This window comes from Medicago sativa, chromosome 4, assembly GCF_051527215.1.
Source record: "Medicago sativa cultivar Bolivia chromosome 4, Bolivia_mono, whole genome shotgun sequence".
NCBI lineage: Eukaryota > Viridiplantae > Streptophyta > Magnoliopsida > Fabales > Fabaceae > Medicago > Medicago sativa.
This window is the reverse complement of record NC_140752.1, coordinates 26,623,341-26,644,691: the sequence shown is the minus strand read 5'-3', so window position 1 is coordinate 26,644,691 and position 21,351 is coordinate 26,623,341. Positions and strand designations below refer to the sequence as shown.

Sequence of the window (21,351 nt, the reverse complement as noted above, 5' to 3'; positions counted from 1 at the left end):
TGAGAAATTGTTTCCCTCAAAATGCATAAAATCAACCACATAATTTTCTTTTTTTGAAATCACATAGCATTTTTTTTAACAACCAAAAATGAAATATGTTAAGAAAAACGGAGACTCTTTGATAGCTTTAGGTGTTTCAAAAAGAACCTCAAGAGTATACAACAGAACAAGTTACAAATAAAGCAAAACCAATACAAATTAGTCGATACCCAAATAAACAAAAGAGCTCAACCACCACATATGAGAATTTAGACGAACATTAATATTAATTCTCCTCACATAGCGTTACTTAAAGTGCAGAGATATATTCTCCTCATCTACCTTCTCTGGCTCTTTCACACTTCTGATCAATAACTCCTAGGTTATACCTAATATGTAATAATTAACCCTCTTTTGAAAAAAATGTAATTAACCCTAGTATAGGCAATGGATTTTTTGAGACGTAGTTTCAATCTTTCCGTCTTCGGGTCCATTTTCTATTAATTTCTTTAAAATTTACATTGAACCGGCATCATTTATATATAGCCACGACGGCTTACTCTGATAACGTGCATGACTTTCTCTTTCAAATCAAAAGAGAAACGCTAAAATCGTGTGTGGGTGAATGAAATATTTAATTTGAGGTTCAAACTAAAATTAAAATTAAGCTATAACGATTTGATCCAACTACATTTGAGAGTGACCACACTAAATCAAACATTGGATATTATGCAAAGTTTTCAAAGATAAGGGACCATACATTTGTCAAAAAAAAAAAAAGATAAGGGGCCATACATAGCATATAGCATTTAACATAACACAATTATATGGTCTGGTCAATATTATAAGCAAAAATTCATATATTAGATATATTCAATAAATAGAGCACATACAATATTTATTGAATGAATATAAAAATATATTTTTGTTTATAATAATGACTGAAGGGTGTACTAAATTTCTTGAAATTACCTACCACATCGGTCCACATGCGTTCTTCAAAAGCATCACTAATTTTTCGGACAAGATCCCCTACGATTGGAATATCCAATAATTAATACAAGTCATATACAAAATTCATTCAATTAATTTAAAAAATAATTTTTTTGCTTATAATAATAATCAGAAGATGTCGTTAGGACATTTGTAATCGTCATAGTCGGGGTCATATAGTCTATATTTTCAACTAAAAGTTTTAAATTCTAAACAAAATTAAAAACTGCATATTTTTAAAACCGTTTGAGTTGAATCCAACTATCATCAATGCAGTGGTTGTGTGAATGTAGAGATATTCCAACTACATGAAATTATTTTCTATTTCTTCACACCTTAGGGTCCTCCTCTCAATTTTTTTCTATATAAACCCACACATTGGGGCAGTCCTATCCACAAAGAAAAGCAACAGAATTATCACAAAGAATAGAAAATATACTACATTACAACTCTATTGTGTAGAGAAAAAATGGCTAGTGTAAAAGTATCATGCATGGTTGTGGCAATATGCATGGTGTTGATGAGTGCAAATCCACCCTTTGCAGAGGGTACAATCTCGTGCCAGCAGGTGACAGAAGACTTAGAACCATGTTTGGGATACTTGGTGGGTGATTCATCATCTCCTTCATCACAGTGTTGTGGCGGAGTGAAGAATCTAGATTCTGCAGCAAGTACAACTAGTGACCGTCAAACTGTGTGCAATTGCTTGAAATCTCTTGCTTCTAGCTATAATATTTCTGGTGAGGAAGGGAGTAATGCTGCGGCGCTCCCCGGTAAATGTGGCGTCAGCCTCCCCTACAAGATTAGTACCTCCACCAACTGCAACAGGTATATTCACAACAAAGAAACTGTATCATATAGTGATGGATTTAAAGATCGAAAATGTAACACTGGTCGCTAAATCGAGACTCGAGAGTTAACATTAATAATTAGTGATTTAGTAACATTTAAAAAATTGGCTTCAAAATCGGTAGGAAATTCAATTTAAAGACCGATTTAGAGATCGAATTTTAGCGAGCGATAGTGTACAAAAATCAGTTTCTAGATCTGTATCTAAATATTAACTTTCATGCTCACTTGATCTTTGTTTTTTAGTTAAGTTGTCTAGTGGTTAGAAATTCACCTTATAAATTCAATTTAAAGACCGATTTAGAGATCAAATTTTAGCGAGCGATAGTGTACAAAAATCAGTTTCTAGATCTGTATCTAAATATTAACTTTCATGCTCACTTGATCTTTGTTTTTTAGTTAAGTTGTCTAGTGGTTAGAAATTCACCTTATAAAGTGAATAAGTGGGGTGTCCGGGGTTCGAACCCCGGTGAATAAGTGGGGTGTCCGGGGTTCGAACCCCGATCCCTGTTTGTCTAGTGGTTAGAAATTCACCTTATAAATTCAATTTAAAGACCGATTTAGAGATCAAATTTTAGCGAGCGATAGTGTACAAAAATCAGTTTCTAGATCTGTATCTAAATATTAACTTTCATGCTCACTTGATCTTTGTTTTTTAGTTAAGTTGTCTAGTGGTTAGAAATTCACCTTATAAAGTGAATAAATGGGGTGTCCGGGGTTCGAACCCCGGTGAATAAGTGGGGTGTCCGGGGTTCGAACCCCGATCCCTGTATATAATACTCTAGGTTTTAAATAAGAGTGAAGGCATGCAATGTCCGTACCAACTGAGCTAAGCTCACAGGACACTTGCTTAATCCTTTTAATTAACATATATATAATACTCTAGGTTTTAAACAAGAGTGAAGGCATGCATCAAGTGTGGCAACACGACCTCAACGTATACAAGTGTAAAACTTTCCAATGCAAGTTAAGACTTACTAAAAATAATATATATAATGTTGGTTAGTGTCTAATTAATTTTCCTTGTAGCATATAAGTATCTTCTTTTTCATTGGTTGTTTTCCTGTATCAAAAATTGGTAAAATATAGTGGATATTGGACATAACCAGCCCAGTAATTTTCAACGGTAAGTGAGACCTAAAACAAATTTAATATATGAGATCTTTTTATTTGCATATGAATCATTTTTGTTTATAAAATAAAATGCAAAAAAAAAAAATTTTGTTTTTGCCGACTTAAAACGAGGACTTTAATAACCTTACTCATTGACCGGCCTAATAACATATAAGTTATAGTTGATAGGCTGATGAATTGATAATATTGTTTATCCGGTAATATTTGCGGTTTCTGATTTACCTTCATGTAGGAAATTTTGTTTAGATTTCAACCAGTAATTTGAATATTCTTTGGTTTTAGACCTTCATGACATCAAATTTCAAAATTTCAAGTACTTTTGCCCCATGTTATTGGAGCGAATTTCGGTTTACGCATTGTCATATCATTGATTTTGTAAGGTCAAAATTCATAAAGGTTCAAAACCAAATAATCTTCCGATTACATGGTTTGAATCTAAACAATTTTTTTACATAAGGTAAACCAGAAACTGCTAATATTACAGCGGTAATCTTATAAAAGTAGAATAGTTTGGCAGTCAGACTTATCCCACTACTCCTTTTATAAACCCTCTTTGCACTTTTTCATTTTTCAACGCATATTTAAAAAATTGATAAGATAATTAATGTACATATTGTGTTAGGACTAATTGTTCTTTTTCTATATATAAATATAAATGTATTCGAAACTAATTTGTCGATGTCACTTTACAGCATCAATTAGGCTTGAAGAGAAGTTACAGAGGAAGAAGGGTAGGAAAATTCAGAGTACTATATATATTCAATCATATTGAGAATAAGAATGAAAATGAAGGGGCTTCCCTTCTATGCCCTCCTCTTCTTATATTGTTAGTATTGATTGTCTTATTGTATTAAACTATTGCAATTTGATTTCTCCACTAGCTAGTTGTCTGAATCATCATGTATGATGAAGCTCAATTTTATAAATAAAATGCGAGAATATTTATATATTATACCTACTTATCCAATAGGTCAATGTTATTCTTCCTACGACTCACAGCTCTGTCATATTGAACCATTTCAGAAATATATATATATATATATATATATATATATATATATATATATATTTTTTTTTTTTTTGAGGGGAGAAATAATGTTAATTAGATGGTAATTTTTTTTAAAAAGAAAAAAAACAATTAAAATTCATTGACGATGATTGAAAGTGACACTTTTTAGAACAACTAAATTTTTGGCATCGTTATAAATATTGGACAAATGAAATAACATTTTCCGACTATATAAAAAGCATGCACTTGACCAAAAAAAATTAAATAAAAAAGCATGCACCATATGTGAATAAGTGTATCGCTTAATTAAACAATTGAACTCAACTTGTTAATGAGTTTTATCAAACAACAAATTATTCAAAATAATCCGAGTTCAATTGTGGAAGGTTAGTCTTTTAGCAAAGTGGAGATGGCACCTTCTAGAAGTTGAACCGTCATTGTCGAAGGAGGTTTTGGTAGATAAATATGGGACGATGGTGACTTATAGAACTCGTGTGGTGGGGGATGCTTGGCCTTTGCATGCTTCACGTTGGTGGAAAGACTTAATGTTATTGGAGGAGGAAGGAGGAGTTGGGTGGTTTAATAGGGAATTGGTTAGGAAGGTGGGCAACGGAATGGGGACCTTTTTTTGGAAGGATGCTTTGGCGACTAGTTTGTCACTTATGGAAACTTTTCCTCGCCTTTTTTCTATATCAAGTTGTCAAGATGTGAAGGTGAGGGATATGTGGCAAATGAACTTCGAGGGAGAGACGTGGCGTTTTATTTGTCGTATAGAGTTGTTTGTGGGGGAAAGAGATCTTTTAAACACCCTTGTTGCCCGGTTGGAAGGGGTTGTGGTAGGGGAGGGTGTGGATTGTTGGTCTTGGAAGCCGGAGAAGGAGGGGTTTTTGTTGTATTTTTATTATTAATTTATTTTAAAGTTATAATATAGTTTAAAATTAATTTGTTGTTATTAATAATAAAATGATATTTTCCTCTTGCTTGGTCAATGCTGTTACCGTTACACCTTTGGCACGTTGCAGTTAGTCTATATACTTGGTCAAGCCTATTTTTTAGCTATTAAAGTTGTATCAGTTATGAAAGTTGCAACGGTAAAAAGGCCAAGTCTTGTGTGTGTGTGTGTGTGTGTGTGTGTGTGTGTGTGTGTGTGTGTGTGTGTGTGTGTGTATATATATATATATATATATATATATATAGCAGAGCCGTGTATTACTGATATACACATGAAGAAGCAATTTCACCATTTTCTCACAATCAGAAAATCCCCTTATTAAGTTATACACACATACATACGTTTTCATTTTATGTTTCTCTATGCACAAATTATTTTCCCTCGTCCAAAATATTGAGTTTCTGGGTTACATCTCCTGATATCTTTGAGATAAATTTGAGTTGTTCTGTCACCTCCAGTTATGATTCATAACGGGGAAGAACTGTTGTATCCTGGGAGGATATGCGCTTATGAGGCGGATAAAATCCTCAAGGACAGTGACTATGTCACGCCTCAGGTTAGATAATGGTCTATTGTTTTGCAGACTACAGATGTTGACAGAAGATGTTGATAGAGTTGTATTTCGGTGTCTAATTATACAAAATTTCAATGACAGCTAAGTTTATTTATCTCCTTTTGATTATATTTGATTCATGTGTATATATTTACTTTTGATTACTATTTAGATATAATTATCATGACTAATTTTTACAACAATCTTGAGGATTTTAAGATTTATTCATTTAATGATTAAACCTAATCGCAACATTATTTTCTCTCTTGACAGATCAAGAGAATGTTGGTTTTGCCAGTCAAGTCCTAGTGTGGAGTCACATTTACCGGCTCTTGTCAATGGGGAGAGACATGTAATTTTCGACATAACACAGATGCAAGGGAGCACTGTTTGAGAGGTGTTTGTTTTGTTTTTCTGAACAAAGGAAAATGTGAAAGGGGTCCAGACTGCGGCTTTAGACACAGCTTACAGGATGAAGGTGATAAGTTTCCTTCCAGGAAGCCTGGATCAGAAAATACAAGGTCTAACAGATGAGAGATATTATTATGTTTTATTATGCCTTTGAATTCGATTGGCTACAAGATCATAACTTTTGGATGTGGAAGAAAACTTTGATGTGAATTTGAGGAACGATAGCAAGGTACGTGATTATTGCTTCAATTTATGACTCACATGTTTAGAATCAACCTATCTAAATTGCTCTTGGTAAGTCTTTTGCTGCTTGTTACCATAACTCATGCTTCTCAATTTTTCTTGATGATTTGCTAGTGATAAGATACTTAAAATTTGAGAATTCTTTTATATATGTGTATATATAAGCGTTGATCATGTGCTAAAGAACTTGGAAAGAATTTTTGATAAGGAAAATTTACTTGAAAATGAGTTTGCTCGATGCATGTTTCATTTTGAAGTCTGTACCATTATTTTATTGATATGACAGGAATGCAATCATCATGTTTATGCTTGCTTTAAGAAATAAATATTTTATAGATTTTCAATGAGATGAATTCTAAAAATGGATGTTGTTCTCTGTCAGAGAATTATTTGGTATATCCAACTGTATTTTAAGTTAATTTTCTCTTTCAAAAACTAATAAGGATTTTATATGAAAGGCAATGGATGAAATAACTATTTAGTATTCTTCAAATCAAAATCAGCACTTATGTTCTAGAATAGTGATACATATGTCACAAGTCAACTCAGTTTAGTTAAAGGAGGATTTTTTCTTGATTACAATGTACTATTTAAATATCAATATGTCTGACATATATGATAGGCCTATATGATATTCCTGTTTTGAGATATGTTTATATATGTGAATGTTGTAATTCCATTGGTAAATGCAAACATATTTTAATAGCTGGAAAAGTATTGTGTGAAATTGTGTGACTACTAATTTAGCTCACTTATGTCTAACTACCTTGTTTGGGTATGATGTTATGTGTTATTCTTATAACGTGAATGAAACTGAATGTTGAAATAATGTTAAGAATTTTGCTCTCCACCCAGCACAAATCACTCGCACCCTGCAGCCATTCCATTTTTACCCCTGCGCAAGTTAAGTCACGCTGCGCACCTTAACTTGCGCAAGGTATATTTTATGCGTGACTTAACATGCGTTGCGCAAGTTAACTTGCGTGGCGTTAGTTAATGATGCAGACGGACCTACTGTTTACAGAGGAGGAAGCCGCTAAGGAGCTGATAAAACAGGGTGGTTCTCACATCAGTTTTGGTGTACTGAAGAGGCGATATGAGGAGATCTTGAATAGGTGTAGTCAGCTTCTTGAGGTTGACACAGTTGATGAGGAGAACGAGCGAGCTGTAGTTAGATTAGCCTGCGTTAAGGCGTTTCTGTTGCTCTTGCTTGGCTGGACCATTTTTTCCACCAAGAACAGCAAAAACATTAATCTGCTTTGGCTGCTTGCTCTGCAAGATATGGACGAGTTGGACAACTGGTCATGGGGTGGGATGGGACTTGCTTTCCTATATGAGCAGCTATCTCTTACCTCTAACTCAGCTGTGGTCTCCATTGGCGGTTACATGACATTGCTTGTGGTAATAATTGTTTTTCTTCTTTTTTACTTATTGGATATAAATATATGTGATATAAATATTTGTTTCTTTGTGTTAATAATACTTGTTGTAATAATTGCCTGTGATATAAATATTTGTTTCTTTGTGTTTGCAGGGATGGACTTTGGCGCACTTCTCGAAAATCATTCCGAGGATTGATGATGATGCCTACGACCCTACTGTTTCCCCACTTGTGAGTCAATGGAAACCTCCGAGGGGCTTTACTGATCCTCGTCACTACAGAGCTGCCATCGATGCGATGGACCTTTCTCATGTCACCTGGATGCCGTACGAGAGACGACGACACCTCACGCCCTTTCAGGATATATGCTGGTACTCAGGATGGATCATGGCCGGTAGAGACAGGATGGTCCGTCACTTGCCAGAGTGGGTTCTTAGGCAGTACGGGTATGTCCAGAGAATTCCCAGGCCTCCTACAGACATAGAGGATCTTGCGGCGGATGATGTGGCCCAGACCTTCACTGAGTTTGCTCTACATGTCCTCAGCCATCAGCAGAGGGGTCATCCGGTTCCAGATAACCAGCCGTGGTTTCATACTAAGGGGTACATGAAATGGTTTGTTAGAGTATCACATCCTATTGTGAACCCCCCTGCAGCCATTCCTGACTACGCAGCTGATGCCCCTCCTCGTCCTGTCCCTGCTTACGAGGAGGTTCTTGTTGAGCAGCAGTGGGCCAGACATCCTCCGGACCCATACCAGATCATCAGCAACATCAGGGCTAGAGTGGACAGTGCACTTGGGCATCCAGATGTGTTTGGTAATCCAGAGATTCTTCGGATCATACAGGGCATACAGTCTGAGTGGAGCATGCTGGAGCAGATGCCGACACCGCGGAGGAGGAGTAGGAGTCCACGGGATGGACCAGCATGTTTTATGTTTTATGACTTGTGTAGTTTTATTTTTTGTTTGACATTTTGTTGGATTTCGTTGTACTCCTATTACACTTACGCTTTTTAGCGTTTTTATGACATTATCAGTTATCTTATTCGCTTATTTTATCCCGTTATTTTTCGTAATATAATTATGAGTTGATGTTGATTGAATGTATTATTGAATGAATGATGAAAATTCTGTTCTTGAATGAATGTATGAAAGAATGATTGAAAAAACAGGGAAAAAAGAGGTTTCTGCCTCTTCTGGTTGTATGCACAGAGTGTGCGTGAGTTAACTCACGCATGTACAATTTGGGTGCGTGAGTTAACTCACGCAATATTAATGAGTACGCAAGTTAACTCACGCAGTGTTTAACACTTGCGTTACTTAAGTTGCGCAACGCATGTTAACTAACGCATAGTATTACACTTGCGGTAGTTAACATGCGCAAGGGTAAATATGGAAGGGCTGCAGGGTGGGAGCAAAATATGCTGGGTGGAGAGCAAAATTCTAATGTTAATTGTATTTGAATCCATTGAGAATAATTTTAGTCTTGGTTTAATGTCTCCATTGTGAGGAAATTGCCACTTGAAAATTATTCAAGTAGACCTGTATAATAAATTTATACATAGAGTTAAGTTTTCTTAATGTGGGGGTTTGTCGCTTAGAATTTATCTAAGTAGACCTAATGAAGTATATTAAGGAAGTCAGTTTGACAATATATGAAATATTATTTAGAGTTGATGAACCATTGCGTCAAAATAATGCAATGATGTTAATTGAAATTAAAATCCAATGAAAATAAATCTATAAGTAGATTTATTCTATTGATGAATATGTTGTAGCTTAGTAGACAACGACTTGTATTAGTCATTGTGTAATCCGAGTTTATTTTTATAGACTTGATGAAATAAGAGGTAATTGACTTAGAGACGTCTTAGTCAATATTTGTGAATTTAGCGGATCCGTATATAAAACCCCTTGGGAAGAAATTTAGGGAAATGAGACTTTGCCACTCAAATACGACAAGTAATGGGAACCCAACCTTTGTGATTGGAGATCCCATGAAGAAGGTTCAATGGGTAAAAACAAGTTACTTGTTAGTTCTGTTAGCACTAAAATAACGTTGTCTCTTTCCTATAGTATATGATAATGGATGAGATGTGCTAAATAATATAAAATTGATGGGTAAGCTTTAAAAGCTTTTAATGATTACCATAAGCCCTTATGGGTGGTGTATGGTTGTAGCATACACTAGATGGAATCACCTATATGAGTGTCAAGTGGGGCCGCTTGCATGAGACCGTGGCGGGTCTCTAGAGCACTCATGAATACCAGGTACGCGCACGGCCTATTAGCGCACAACCGCGTAACAGCAAGAATTGTGGGGGTGTAATGTGATTGTGAGACCTCTTGCATACAACAAGTGTCTTGGGTTCCATAGCTTGGTAAACCAATTCACTGTGTATTAAGTCTCATTAGTCTAGGACGGGTTCCATAGCTTGCTACACCGTTCCGATGCATTACATCTACGATGTTTACCAAAAAAAAAAACTTTTTTTACCTTTTATTATAACTTTGAAATAAATTGTGGGGGATTGTTGTATTTTTATTATTAATTTATTTTAAAGTTATAATATTATAGTTTAATATTAATTTGTTGTTATTAATAATAAAATGATATTTTCCTCTTGCTTGGTCAATGCTGTTACCGTTACACCTTTGGCACGTTGCAATTAATCTATATACTTGGTCAAACCTAGTTTTTAGCTATTAAAGTTGTATCAGTTATGAAAGTTGCAACGGTAAAAAGGCCAAGTCTTGTGTGTGTGTGTCTATATATATATATATATATATATATATATATATATATATATATATATATATATATATATATATATATATATATATAGCAGAGCCGTGTATTACTGATATACACAGGAAGAAGCAATTTCACCATTTTCTCACAATCAGAAAATCCCCTTATTAAGTTATACACACATACATACTTTTTTCATTTTATGTTTCTCTATGCACAAATTATTTTCCCTCGTCCAAAATATTGAGCTTCTGGGTTACATCTCCTGATATCTTTGAGATAACTTTGAGCTGTTCTGTCACCTCCAGTTATGATTCATAACGGGGAAGAACTGTTGTATCCTGGGAAGATATGCGCTTATGAGGCAGATAAAATCCTCAAGGACAGTGACTGTGTCACGCCTCAGGTTAGATAATGATCTATTGTTTTGCAGACTACAGATGTTGACAGAAGATGTTGATATAGTTGTATATCGGTGTCTAATTATACAAAATTTCAATGACAACTAAGTTTATTTATCTCCTTTTGATTATATTTGATTCATGAGTATATATTTACTTTTGATTACTATTTAGATATAATTATCATGACTAATTTTTACAACAGTTTTTACCGTAAAGTCTTGTTATACTTTACTATAAAATTTGTCGTTTGTAGATGGGGTTTTGACTAGGGAGGAAGAGGTTGTGTTCCGGGAACTTTAGAAGAGTAAGGCGTTGTCAAAGGTGTTGGCTTTCTTGTGGACTTTATTCCTTGACCGGTTACCAACAAAAATCAACCTTGCGAAGAGAAGATTATCAGGGATTCAAGATTCTAAGAGGTGTGTATTTTGAAGTAGTGGGGAGGAAACGGCTGTCGATTTATTCCTTCATTGTGAGATTATTTTGGAGGGAGGCGGGTGATGAAGTGGTTGAATTTTAATTAATTACTCCACCAAATATGTTTCTTCATGTTTTGTGTCGGTTTAGAGAGGTACGGTCGAAGAAACTTAGACAAGAGGCTTGGTTAATTTGGCACGCGGTGGTTTGGGTGGTTTGGAAAATGAGAAACGATCGGATTTTTAATAATAAGATCCATGAGGTGGAGGAGATGGTAGATCATATTAAGGTTTAGTAGGTTGAAAATTGTGACGTGTTTGTATTACGAATCGTGTTGGAATCCCCGTTTTTTCCCTTGGTGGTTGAAGTGTGAGCATTGGTTTCAGGTGTTTTTTGGGGATTGTTTTCGGTAAGTTGTTGTTGTTGCCTGGGTTCGGCTGTGCAGCCACTGTTTTCCTTGTTTTGGTTGGGATGGTTGTTCTTTCGAGCGCCTGTGCTGCCTTTGTCCCTTGGGTTTCTATTAGTTTTTTTTCCTGCTGTTTACAGGTTTACATGGCCTGTTTTGTTTACTTGATCTCCCTATCCTTCTCTCCTTGAGAGGATTTGATGGCTTTAATAAAATTTTTGTTGTTCAAAAAAAAAAAATCTGAGTTCAACTTCTAAGTAGATTAACACTAAAAAGATATTATTGTATCACTTTTTTTTTCATGGATTACTATCACTTATACTTAAAAGATATAAGAATAATATTCTTTTAAATATACGGGTCAAAAGTTGTTGATGATCCAAAATTGGTTCAAACTGTTCTTAAAGACGCACCACATCTACGGTTCATTGTCGAACGCAACTTCAAGAAGGAAATGAGCTTCTTAGATCATATAGATATGAATCGACTTATCCTCTGGCGAAGGCGACGCTGCAAGGAAATGGAGAATGTAAGCATGAGTTGCAAGGTGATGCACGTCTTTTTGCATGATGTGGATCAAAAGGTTGAGAATTTTTTTGCAGAAGAGTTTCTTTGTAGGAAGAATTTGGTGAAAGGTGTTATTAGGCTTTGGCACTTTGAAACTCATGATCATGATGATACTATTGGTTCTCGTTTCTGATCATGAATCAATAATGTTTGTTTAACTTTAAGCCTTAATTTTCATTGTGGTTTCAGATTTTTTCACCCCTTGATTTGTTTTATAAGAGGGGTTCTGGTGATTTTTCTCAAGGTTATTGACAAGTTAATAAATTTGTGATGAAAGTAATGAGTTTGAGTGATAGATTCTAAAATTTTGTTTAAGATATGATTTTGTTGATGAAAATGAATGTTTTTTAGTACCAAACAATTGATGAGGATAAACTGTTTTTTAGATTTGGATTTGAGGAAAGAACACAAAGAATGGATGAAGAGAAGTTTTCACATTTACAACTCACATGCCTCTTTCTTATTTCTGTTTCTTTTTTATTTCTTTAATTCCATTTATAAATATATGTTTCTTTTTAATTCAAAAATTACACACATGACATCCTATTCACTTAATTGTGGTGTCACGTGTGCGTTGACTCAGTCAAAATTGAGAAAAAGAATACTATTACAAATGGGCTAAACCATAGGGGACTAAATTTGTAATTTTTTTCTTATAAGGGCAAAATCGCAACATTGAGAAAGATAGGGATCAAAAGTACATTTTAACCTAATATTTATTTAGCTACAACAATCAAGTTCATTTGTAAAAAACTAATAGAATTTGGAAAGTTAAAAATTATCAATTAATTGATAGATTTATAGGTCTTATTTGACATTTTCAATCTTGACAAACAACTTCAAAGAAAGGTTGGTCAATAATATATTGCTTATTAGTTAAGTTTAATGATAATAGTTTTAAAAATGTATTTTATTTATTTTTTCTTTGTATTTCGCATCCTCATAAAATTTATGTTAGCTTTACCACTGTATAAGCCTGAGCTTGTGACTGGCTAGCTTGACCCGGCTGGATAGTCCGAAAAAAGCCCTTTTTTAAGGCAGTGAAAGTTATGGACTGATTGATGAGACACATTCTTTGAGGACAAAAATAACTTGGGGGGGGGGGGGGGGATTTTGATATTTGTTACTCGAAATATGAACCAATGCTTGATGCTGACAGGTTTTAAAATGATCTATATGTTTGTGTAACTTATTAGTCTTATAACGTGAAACGTACATGCCAAATGAGTTTTTTTTTTAATATTGCAGATGTCGACTCTTAAAACAAAATGCATAATACTTAATAGATATACACTTCATATGTAATTTAAATATAAGTATCTTGTTACAAACCAAAATGTCAACAACGACATACCATTTAGTCTATCTTACTTCTCCATTACACAACATTTAGTCTGTGTTACAATTGAAGAGCATGTTTTGTCATCTTCATCCAAAATCAACATTTTCAACCCTTATTCGGTGATATCTCTTAACACAACAACATATAATTGTATGTGGGTAAATGCAAATCGAGGAAGATACAACTCAACTTTAGACATGTATTGCCTTTAACTTTTGTTTATTGTCATAGCAAAACACAATGAGATATTAAAAACTCTTCTTGAGAATTTGAACGGAAATACATAATCTAAGGGAACCAAATCCATCCTTGAGATTAAGACCTTTTGACCTATACTCTTCTAATTATGACAGTAGTACCAGTAATGATATTTTTCCTAAGATGATTAATTTTCAATGATGTTCCATTACCCGCTTGCTTGATTAATATTTCTTATCAGCATGATAGGAACTCCATCCTTCAAAGTCGAACGATGGTTTGGTATCCCAAAACATTGAATATTATTCATAAACTTAGTAGTAAACCAATCATCTTGAATATCATGTTCCTCATCGGATTTGCAAGGGATATTATTTTGGCTTAATTAATGATTTGGTCCCTTAAGTTATTTGTTGGTTACATTTTGGTCCCATAAGTTATTAACGTTACAATTTGGTCCCTTAAGTTACTTTTTGGTTTCGTTTTGGTCCCTTAACTATTAAAAGTTTCGTTTTGGTCCCTTAACTTATTTTTTGGTTTCGTTTTGGTCCCTTAACTTATTTTTTGGTTTCGTTTTGGTCCCTTAACTCTTCCTCCGTCAACCACTTTGGTCCTTTACGTTAGGATGAATGTATTAGAGTTAAGGGACCAAAACGAAACCAAAAAATAAGTTAAGGGACCAAAACGAAACCAAAAAATAAGTTAAGGGACCAAATCGAAACAGAAAAATAAGTTAAGGGACCAAATCGAAACAAAAAAATAAGTTAAGGGACCAAAACGAAACTTTTAATAGTTAAGGGACCAAAACGAAACCAAAAAGTAAGTTAAGGGACCAAATTGTAACGTTAATAACTTAAGGGACCAAAACGAAACCAAAAAATAAGTTAAGGTACCAAAAGAGTAATTAAGCCTATTATTTTTCTTCCCCTTTTTCCAAGGACAAAACATAGTCGTTGACAAGTTCAACACAATCAAGAGTTGAAGCAAGGATAGTTTTTCATCAAACATGCTTTGATTGCCAAGGTTATTGACAATATTAGGATAACAAAGTCAATCAATGCTTGTAAAAGATTTTCAAATTGAGGAATGCACAAATTCTTGGGTATATCTAAGAGACACTCTCCATATTCATTTGATTCCATTTCACCATATCCCAACTTCAAATTCTAATTTGTAAAATCTCTTATCTCAATTTATCTTTTACTTGACCATCACCGTTTAATCTCATGTTTCTTATAAGTTAAAACGTTGCAACTATGCAAAAAAAGTGAAGAGTTGATAGTTGACTTCATTATATCAAGTGTATATCCCTTTCTAGTACGGTAAAAAAAATTATCTGAGTTTTCTTCACCTTCAACTTTCATCAAATCATGCATCGCTGATGACTGCACGTTAACACTAGTATTTTGGTCATGTTTATGTCGTTTTTATGGCATATAGAGAGTCAATTGCTTGTGATCCATGGTTAAATCAGATCAAGATGAACAAGAGCGCAAAAGAGAAGCTAAAGAAGAATACATGAAATTTTGAGGATATCGTGCCACGTTTGTGTTTCAACGTGGCACGTTGCAAAGATGTGGAACTCATGGAGACTTTCAGGAATTTTCGTGGCACGTTGGACCACGAAACGTGCCACGATGGTTTGTTGAGTTCGCTGCCACGTCAGATTAATGAAGATATTGTGCCACGATTGTCTCGTAACGTGGCACGATGATGGGCTTTTCTGCAACCCAAAAATTCTTTCTATATAAAGCCAGATGCGGCCAAGGATTAAGGGTTGGATTTTGACTGTCATTTTGAGCATAGGAAGCACCAAGAGACCGAAGAACAAGCCTTGAATCTCACACCAACTCATAGTTGGTCCGGATTTATGTATGTTTACACTTGTCTATGTTTATGATTGTTTAGTTATGAGTAGCTAAACTCTTAGACTGATTGAGCCCTGATGAACCTATTTTAATATGTGAATCAGTAGTTGAAACTCTCTTTATGATCAATATTATTCAGTCTTTATTCAGAATTATTTGTGTTCATTGCTTTTCTTATGATTGTTTGCATGACTATTAACCCTAGCTTCTTTCAATCATATTAATTGATCTTAGGTATTAATTGACTATTAACCCTAGCTGTTAATCCTGAAATAGTAATTCTATTTAACTTTACATATGAAATTAGAGATAGGAAGTTGCGAGTTATGACTTAGGAATTAACGTTCGGACCTAGCTTCCGCGGTTATTCAATCGGTTTAAGAGATAAAAAGCTTATAACTTAGGAAAGGGTTTTGAGTCAAGAGATTGATCAAAACTACTTAGTTAATTTGTCTTAGAGAACGAATAATTATTGAGAGTAAAGGGAGGTAAACGATTCATATAGGGCAATAGCGGATTCACTGGCTTAATCATTCATCTCCAATCAATTCTCAAAACAAACGTTATTTTCTGTTAATTACTTTTTATTGCACCCAAATCTACTGCCTAGGGCAAACAAAATAACCTTTACACATCCTAAATAATAACGCCATTACTAAAATTGAGATTAATACAGTCCTCGTGGATATGATCTTTATTACTACTTCGTTAGTTTTTGGTACATTTGCCAAATCCCTATCAATCTCACAGTCAAAAACCTCAAAAAAAGAATGTATGCATCATTGGGGCCTTATCCCGCATAAATAGACTCGCTTCTCTTAGAAACCTTGCACTCAAGTTTTTTTAAATTTTATACTACAAGTTGAATTTTCATTGATTTCCAATGGTATACAAAAATTTTAAAGAACAATTTTTGCTAGATGCGACTTTAAATCTTTTCTTGTGATATAATAGTTATAAACAAAATTTTCTACATAAATGTATTTTCTATCCCACCATACCCATACAAAAAATAGAACTTTCCATCTTGAGAAAAAACATATATATTACATTATAGTAGTATACACACTATGTTGTTCATCATTCAATTTTTGTAAAAGGAAACCAACCGAGTTGAACTCTATCACAGTTTAATTCATCGACAATGAATTGGCATAATAAAATTAAACAAGATTCATAAAATAACTGAATAAAGAACTTAAATTAAATAGATCCAACAAATAAAATAGAGGTTCATCTTAGAACCACTCCCAAGGGCGCATGAGTGTTATGTGTGCTCGGGGAGCCTGGCTCACACCCTGGGGCGCATCACTGCATTTTTCGCGTGTAATTTGACATGTACTAGTAAGCACACATTAAGTTTTAGTAAATTAATACTATTGTTTCATACCTTCATTGTGTATTTTTCCATAATGATATCCAATAAGTTCTACTTTGTACTGTGAAGGTTGTTTGTGTTTTTTGGTGTGAAGGTTGGATAAGATATATAAAAAATTTGTAAGCAGTGATAATCTTTTCTTTTTAATTTTTTTTTTGCAGGAATATTTTCATTTTAATTTTTTTTTTAAAAAAAACAAGTTTTTCAGTCAGATGAACCGATTTAAAATGTGGGTGAAATTGAAAACGGAAATGCCAATTGAACTCTTTTTAAGTGTGGCCAACCGACTTAATAAAATGATTTTAAAACGGGTCAGCCGACTTAATAAAAAATTTTAAGTCGGATAAAAGATATAGACTTAAAATTAAAATACTTACTAAGTCTGCTACCTATAAGTCGGGTCCAGAACCGACTTAAAAAGTCATTTTCACCCCAAGTGTTTTCTACACTAGTGAATGTGACACCAAAAGATTTATTTTATTTTCTTGCAAACAAGTTTACAACTGGAAAGATATCGGATGCTATAGCACCCCAGTCCATGTGGGATCGATATCTTTTTTATATTATACTTGCACTTAGTCAAACTACCAAGAAATACTTAAAGTATTATGGGAGACATCAATTTAGCAACAAAAAGACTAAAAATATATTTGGAGTTGCATGATTAGTGATGAAAGTGAATTGCAATGACTCAAATAAAAATAATACAAAATGTTCATTAAACCAATGACAAATCCTTTAAATGACCTCTTATTTATCTTCAAATGCAAAGAAAATAACTAAAAACATAGCCTAAAATATCATATGATGCTCCATCATCATCTACTAAACTACAACTCTATCGTTGCAACAATGTGACCCATTTTCGGTAATGTCAACCACTTCTCTTTGTATGTAATTCCACCACTATTTTTGAGAGGGCACAAACCATTCAAGATATAGTCAAAACTATCCTCAAACCCAAATATTAGCATATAGTCACTCTTATGACTTTGCAACTCTTGAATTAGTGCTCTATGAACCATAGGATGAATTTCTTCATTCATACCCATGTGTTGAGCAACAGCCTTTAACTTTCACAAGTTTTTCAATATATGGTCTCTCGAATTTGTGCATATGATCAATATATAATGGATTAGGATTTGGGTCCGGAGTAGGTGTTGACATCGGATAAAGTGATGCTTTGCCAACATGTTCACTTTTCCATTAGGGGAAATGATGACTTTGTTTGTGACCATTGACTATCGAGAAATCTAGAATCAACATGCTCTCACAAAGATGGGATTCGACTAGTCGAAGCCTCTTTTGGTGTAGATCTCACTCTTTTTTGGTGCCCTTGGTTTGTACCTTTCTTGGTGATGGAGTCAACATTGTTATCTTTGGAAATGCTAACTAACACATAACCTCCTTGATGTGTTGTTTCATTTTTGTAAGGGACTTTTTTGAGATGTTCTTGAATATCATTCCACTAATCCGTGACAGAAAAACCATCTTCACCTTCTTCTTCACCAATACTCTCCCAATCGAATATGCCCCTTGTTACAAATCTTCATGGCAAGAACACATACATCTATCCGGCCAATGCAACTCAAAGTAAAAAATGTTTTCTTTGTATATGTGTTCTAAGACATTACAACTCCTTCCAAAGGTTGCTTGTATCTCAGTCAATTATCCTTCAACATTTTGTGTATTGCCTCCCAACATGTTGCCAAATCTCCCGCACTATTATTAAAATATTTCTTCAACTTTCCATGAGCTGATTCAACTTTATAGGTGGTTCTACAACCCATAAGCAAGAAATGGTTTGTCCATGCCCTCACAAGTTTTTCCTTAACAGTATTCAAAATTATAGTTTCAACATAGGTAAGAAACTTTGGGAAGGTTTTATAGACATCTCTGAATTGAACTATGACATATTCATATAATTCTTTTAAAGGAGATTCAACCATGTTTTCACAAGCTCTCGTGATGTTGTTAACTATGTCACCTCTATTAACCACCTTTACTTATTTATCTTTCCCATCTACTTCAACATCCTTAGGTTTGACTTTGCAGTCTGTGACGCATTTAGCTCTTACATTTTTCCCAACATGAAAATGAAAAAGTGAAGTGGTAGTTTATAGGAAAATAGTGGCTACAACATTCATCAAAGCAGTATGCATGTCAGTCACAATCACCTTAGGCATATTATCCTTTGAACTCAAAAAAATAAACAACATCTATAGAATAGTGAAGTTTTCCTCATTTTTAGAGGTTAGAAAAGCATCCAAATATGTCTTATCGGTAGAGATGACACCAACAATCTCAAACAAAGGCATTTTGTACAAGTTGGTTTTATAGGTGGAGTCCATGATCAAAACATCCAGAAAAGTGTTAAGCAACTTAATATATTCAGGATGAGCCAAAAATATGTCTTGAAGAGTAGTAGCCTCACAGTTTGTTCTAGTAAAATAAACATATTTGTGCTCCTCCAACTTTGTGATAAGATGTTGTAACTCTCTCTTGACATCTCTTGTATACTTTCTAAATCTACAACATGCATTCTACAATTCTTCTATATTTGTCAAACTTTCTTTATTTTCTTCCTTCAAATCCATCATAATATTCCAAGACTACACAAAGCTCTTTGTCAGATCAGCGAATTTCTTCATGTCTTCCTCTCTTAATCTACCTTCAAGAAGGTGACCATCTAACCTTGGCTCCATCTTTTGGTTGTGAACTCTATTTAAAATAGCCAACCACCACTCATTTGCTTTATTGTCTAAGTAATTATGCATCCTAAAATGACATCCACATTTTCTTGAGCTCATGTCTTCAAGCTTCGATTGTGTCTTCCTCTTTGGGGGTTTGTATTCACCACTCCTTTTGCAATGCAACATTAACATTGGTTTTTGGTAATTGTATCTCTCTATGGATATAGTAAATTCCGCTTTTGTTTCTTGTCGACATCCCCAATTAATTATATCATCTCTAATTTTCCATTTATATTTGGTGAAAAAATTGGTGTGTCGTTTACTTTATTGTCACGAAGCTTGGAAACACCGGAAGCTTTCACTTCAACGAAAGTTTCAATGTTTCACTTTAATGGAAGCTTCAATAAAAGGTTTGACAACATTTGAAGTATCATAGGAAGCTTCAACCTTAGGCGGTTTCAAATCGACATTACTTGGTTTTGACTCCACAACATCATCAACCACATTTTCGACCACTATCAATAATGATAAAACATTGGAAAAAAAACAATTATCAATAACTTATCCAATGACTCAATGCAAAAAAAAAACAAAAGGCGCCAAAATTTTAAAATTGGGCACCAATGGTAGTCAACAAACGTTGGCTCCCATAGGCATTTAAATGTCATTTCCTATAGGCTCTCAGAAACGAAAAATTATGGCAAAAAATTTGAACAATGTAAACGGGTTAAAATATGTATTACATGTTTATTGACGTCAAATGAGTGTAGAAACATTCTAGCAATCCTTCTCCAATTATTTGAGACCAAGATTTTGCACTGAAAACTCGTAAGTCAGGGTTTTTGTAAGGAATAGGCAGGGGCGGATTCACCTTGAAGCATGGTGTGGCAAGTGCCACACCAGATTATTCCCCATTTTTTTTCATATAATAAACCTAAACAATTCCTTATATATAATATATGTTGCTACTTTGACATGATTATTCACATGGCCTAGCGGTTTGAGTCTGCTTTGATGCTTAAACCAATTAGCTAAAGACTTTTAGATGTCAAAATCTCATCTTTTTAGTATATATAGTAATATATTTTGCTTCATAGTTTTTTTTTGCCACACTGATATCTAATGTCTGGATCCGCGCCCCTGAGAATAGGGAAAGACAATGGTGAATGAAGTGTGAAGTGGAAGAGTCTAGCCTAATAATAGAAAGCTACCAGCAACGGCAGCTAACTGTCGTTGTAGGCCAATGGCAATTAACTACCGCCGGGATTATTTACGTATTTTTGGGTGTTAAAGAGCAATTTTTAAAGTGAAATGAGGAAAATCCATGCTTTCTAAGGTCGGCTCCAAAACTGAGTTAACAACTCAATATTTGTTAGTTATTAAAAAAAACTCAATATTTGTTAAAATGGTAATTCTGCATTAGCATTAGTACACTAAGACAAGCAACATATATCTATTACCCCCAAGGCAGGTCGTATTAATGGTATTGGGTTTTAGATTTTCTCTAAATGGATTGTGAGCCTGAAATGAGAAAATAAGTTGTTCACATACTTATAGTAACTAAACCCCTACACATTTATGGATGAAATGGTTGTTCATTTTTTCATCTGATATGTTTCTTATCAATTTTTATCAATATATTGTATTATTTTTTAGCCATAAAAATGCCTACTATCTATTTAATAATCATTTTAGGTGGTTACAACATTTGATTTGGTTAAACACTAAAATGTCGTTTTGCTAAAAAAAAGTAAAACAGAGAGTTTAAAATGTTATCTTACAAATATCTAGCATTTTTTTTGGCACCTTGACACGCACGCATCCA

At 34.1% G+C, this 21,351-nt stretch overlaps 1 protein-coding gene across 1 annotated transcript; it reads left to right on the top strand.

Annotated features, from left to right (window-relative positions):
- The first annotated feature begins 1,343 nt into the window (after positions 1-1,343).
- On the top strand, positions 1,344-3,909 carry LOC146927353 (non-specific lipid-transfer protein 4-like). Its single transcript, XM_085700646.1, has 2 exons — positions 1,344-1,800; positions 3,648-3,909. Exons 1-2 carry the CDS (start codon positions 1,442-1,444, stop codon positions 3,655-3,657), a joined length of 369 nt encoding a protein of 122 aa, XP_085556772.1. The 5' UTR covers positions 1,344-1,441; the 3' UTR covers positions 3,658-3,909.
- Positions 3,910-21,351: the final 17,442 nt, after the last annotated feature.

Bases quoted from the DNA above. Each gene is read 5' to 3' on its own strand.
- LOC146927353 (XM_085700646.1), top strand. From the start codon at position 1,442: ATGGCTAGTGTAAAAGTATCATGCATGGTTGTGGCAATATGCATGGTG.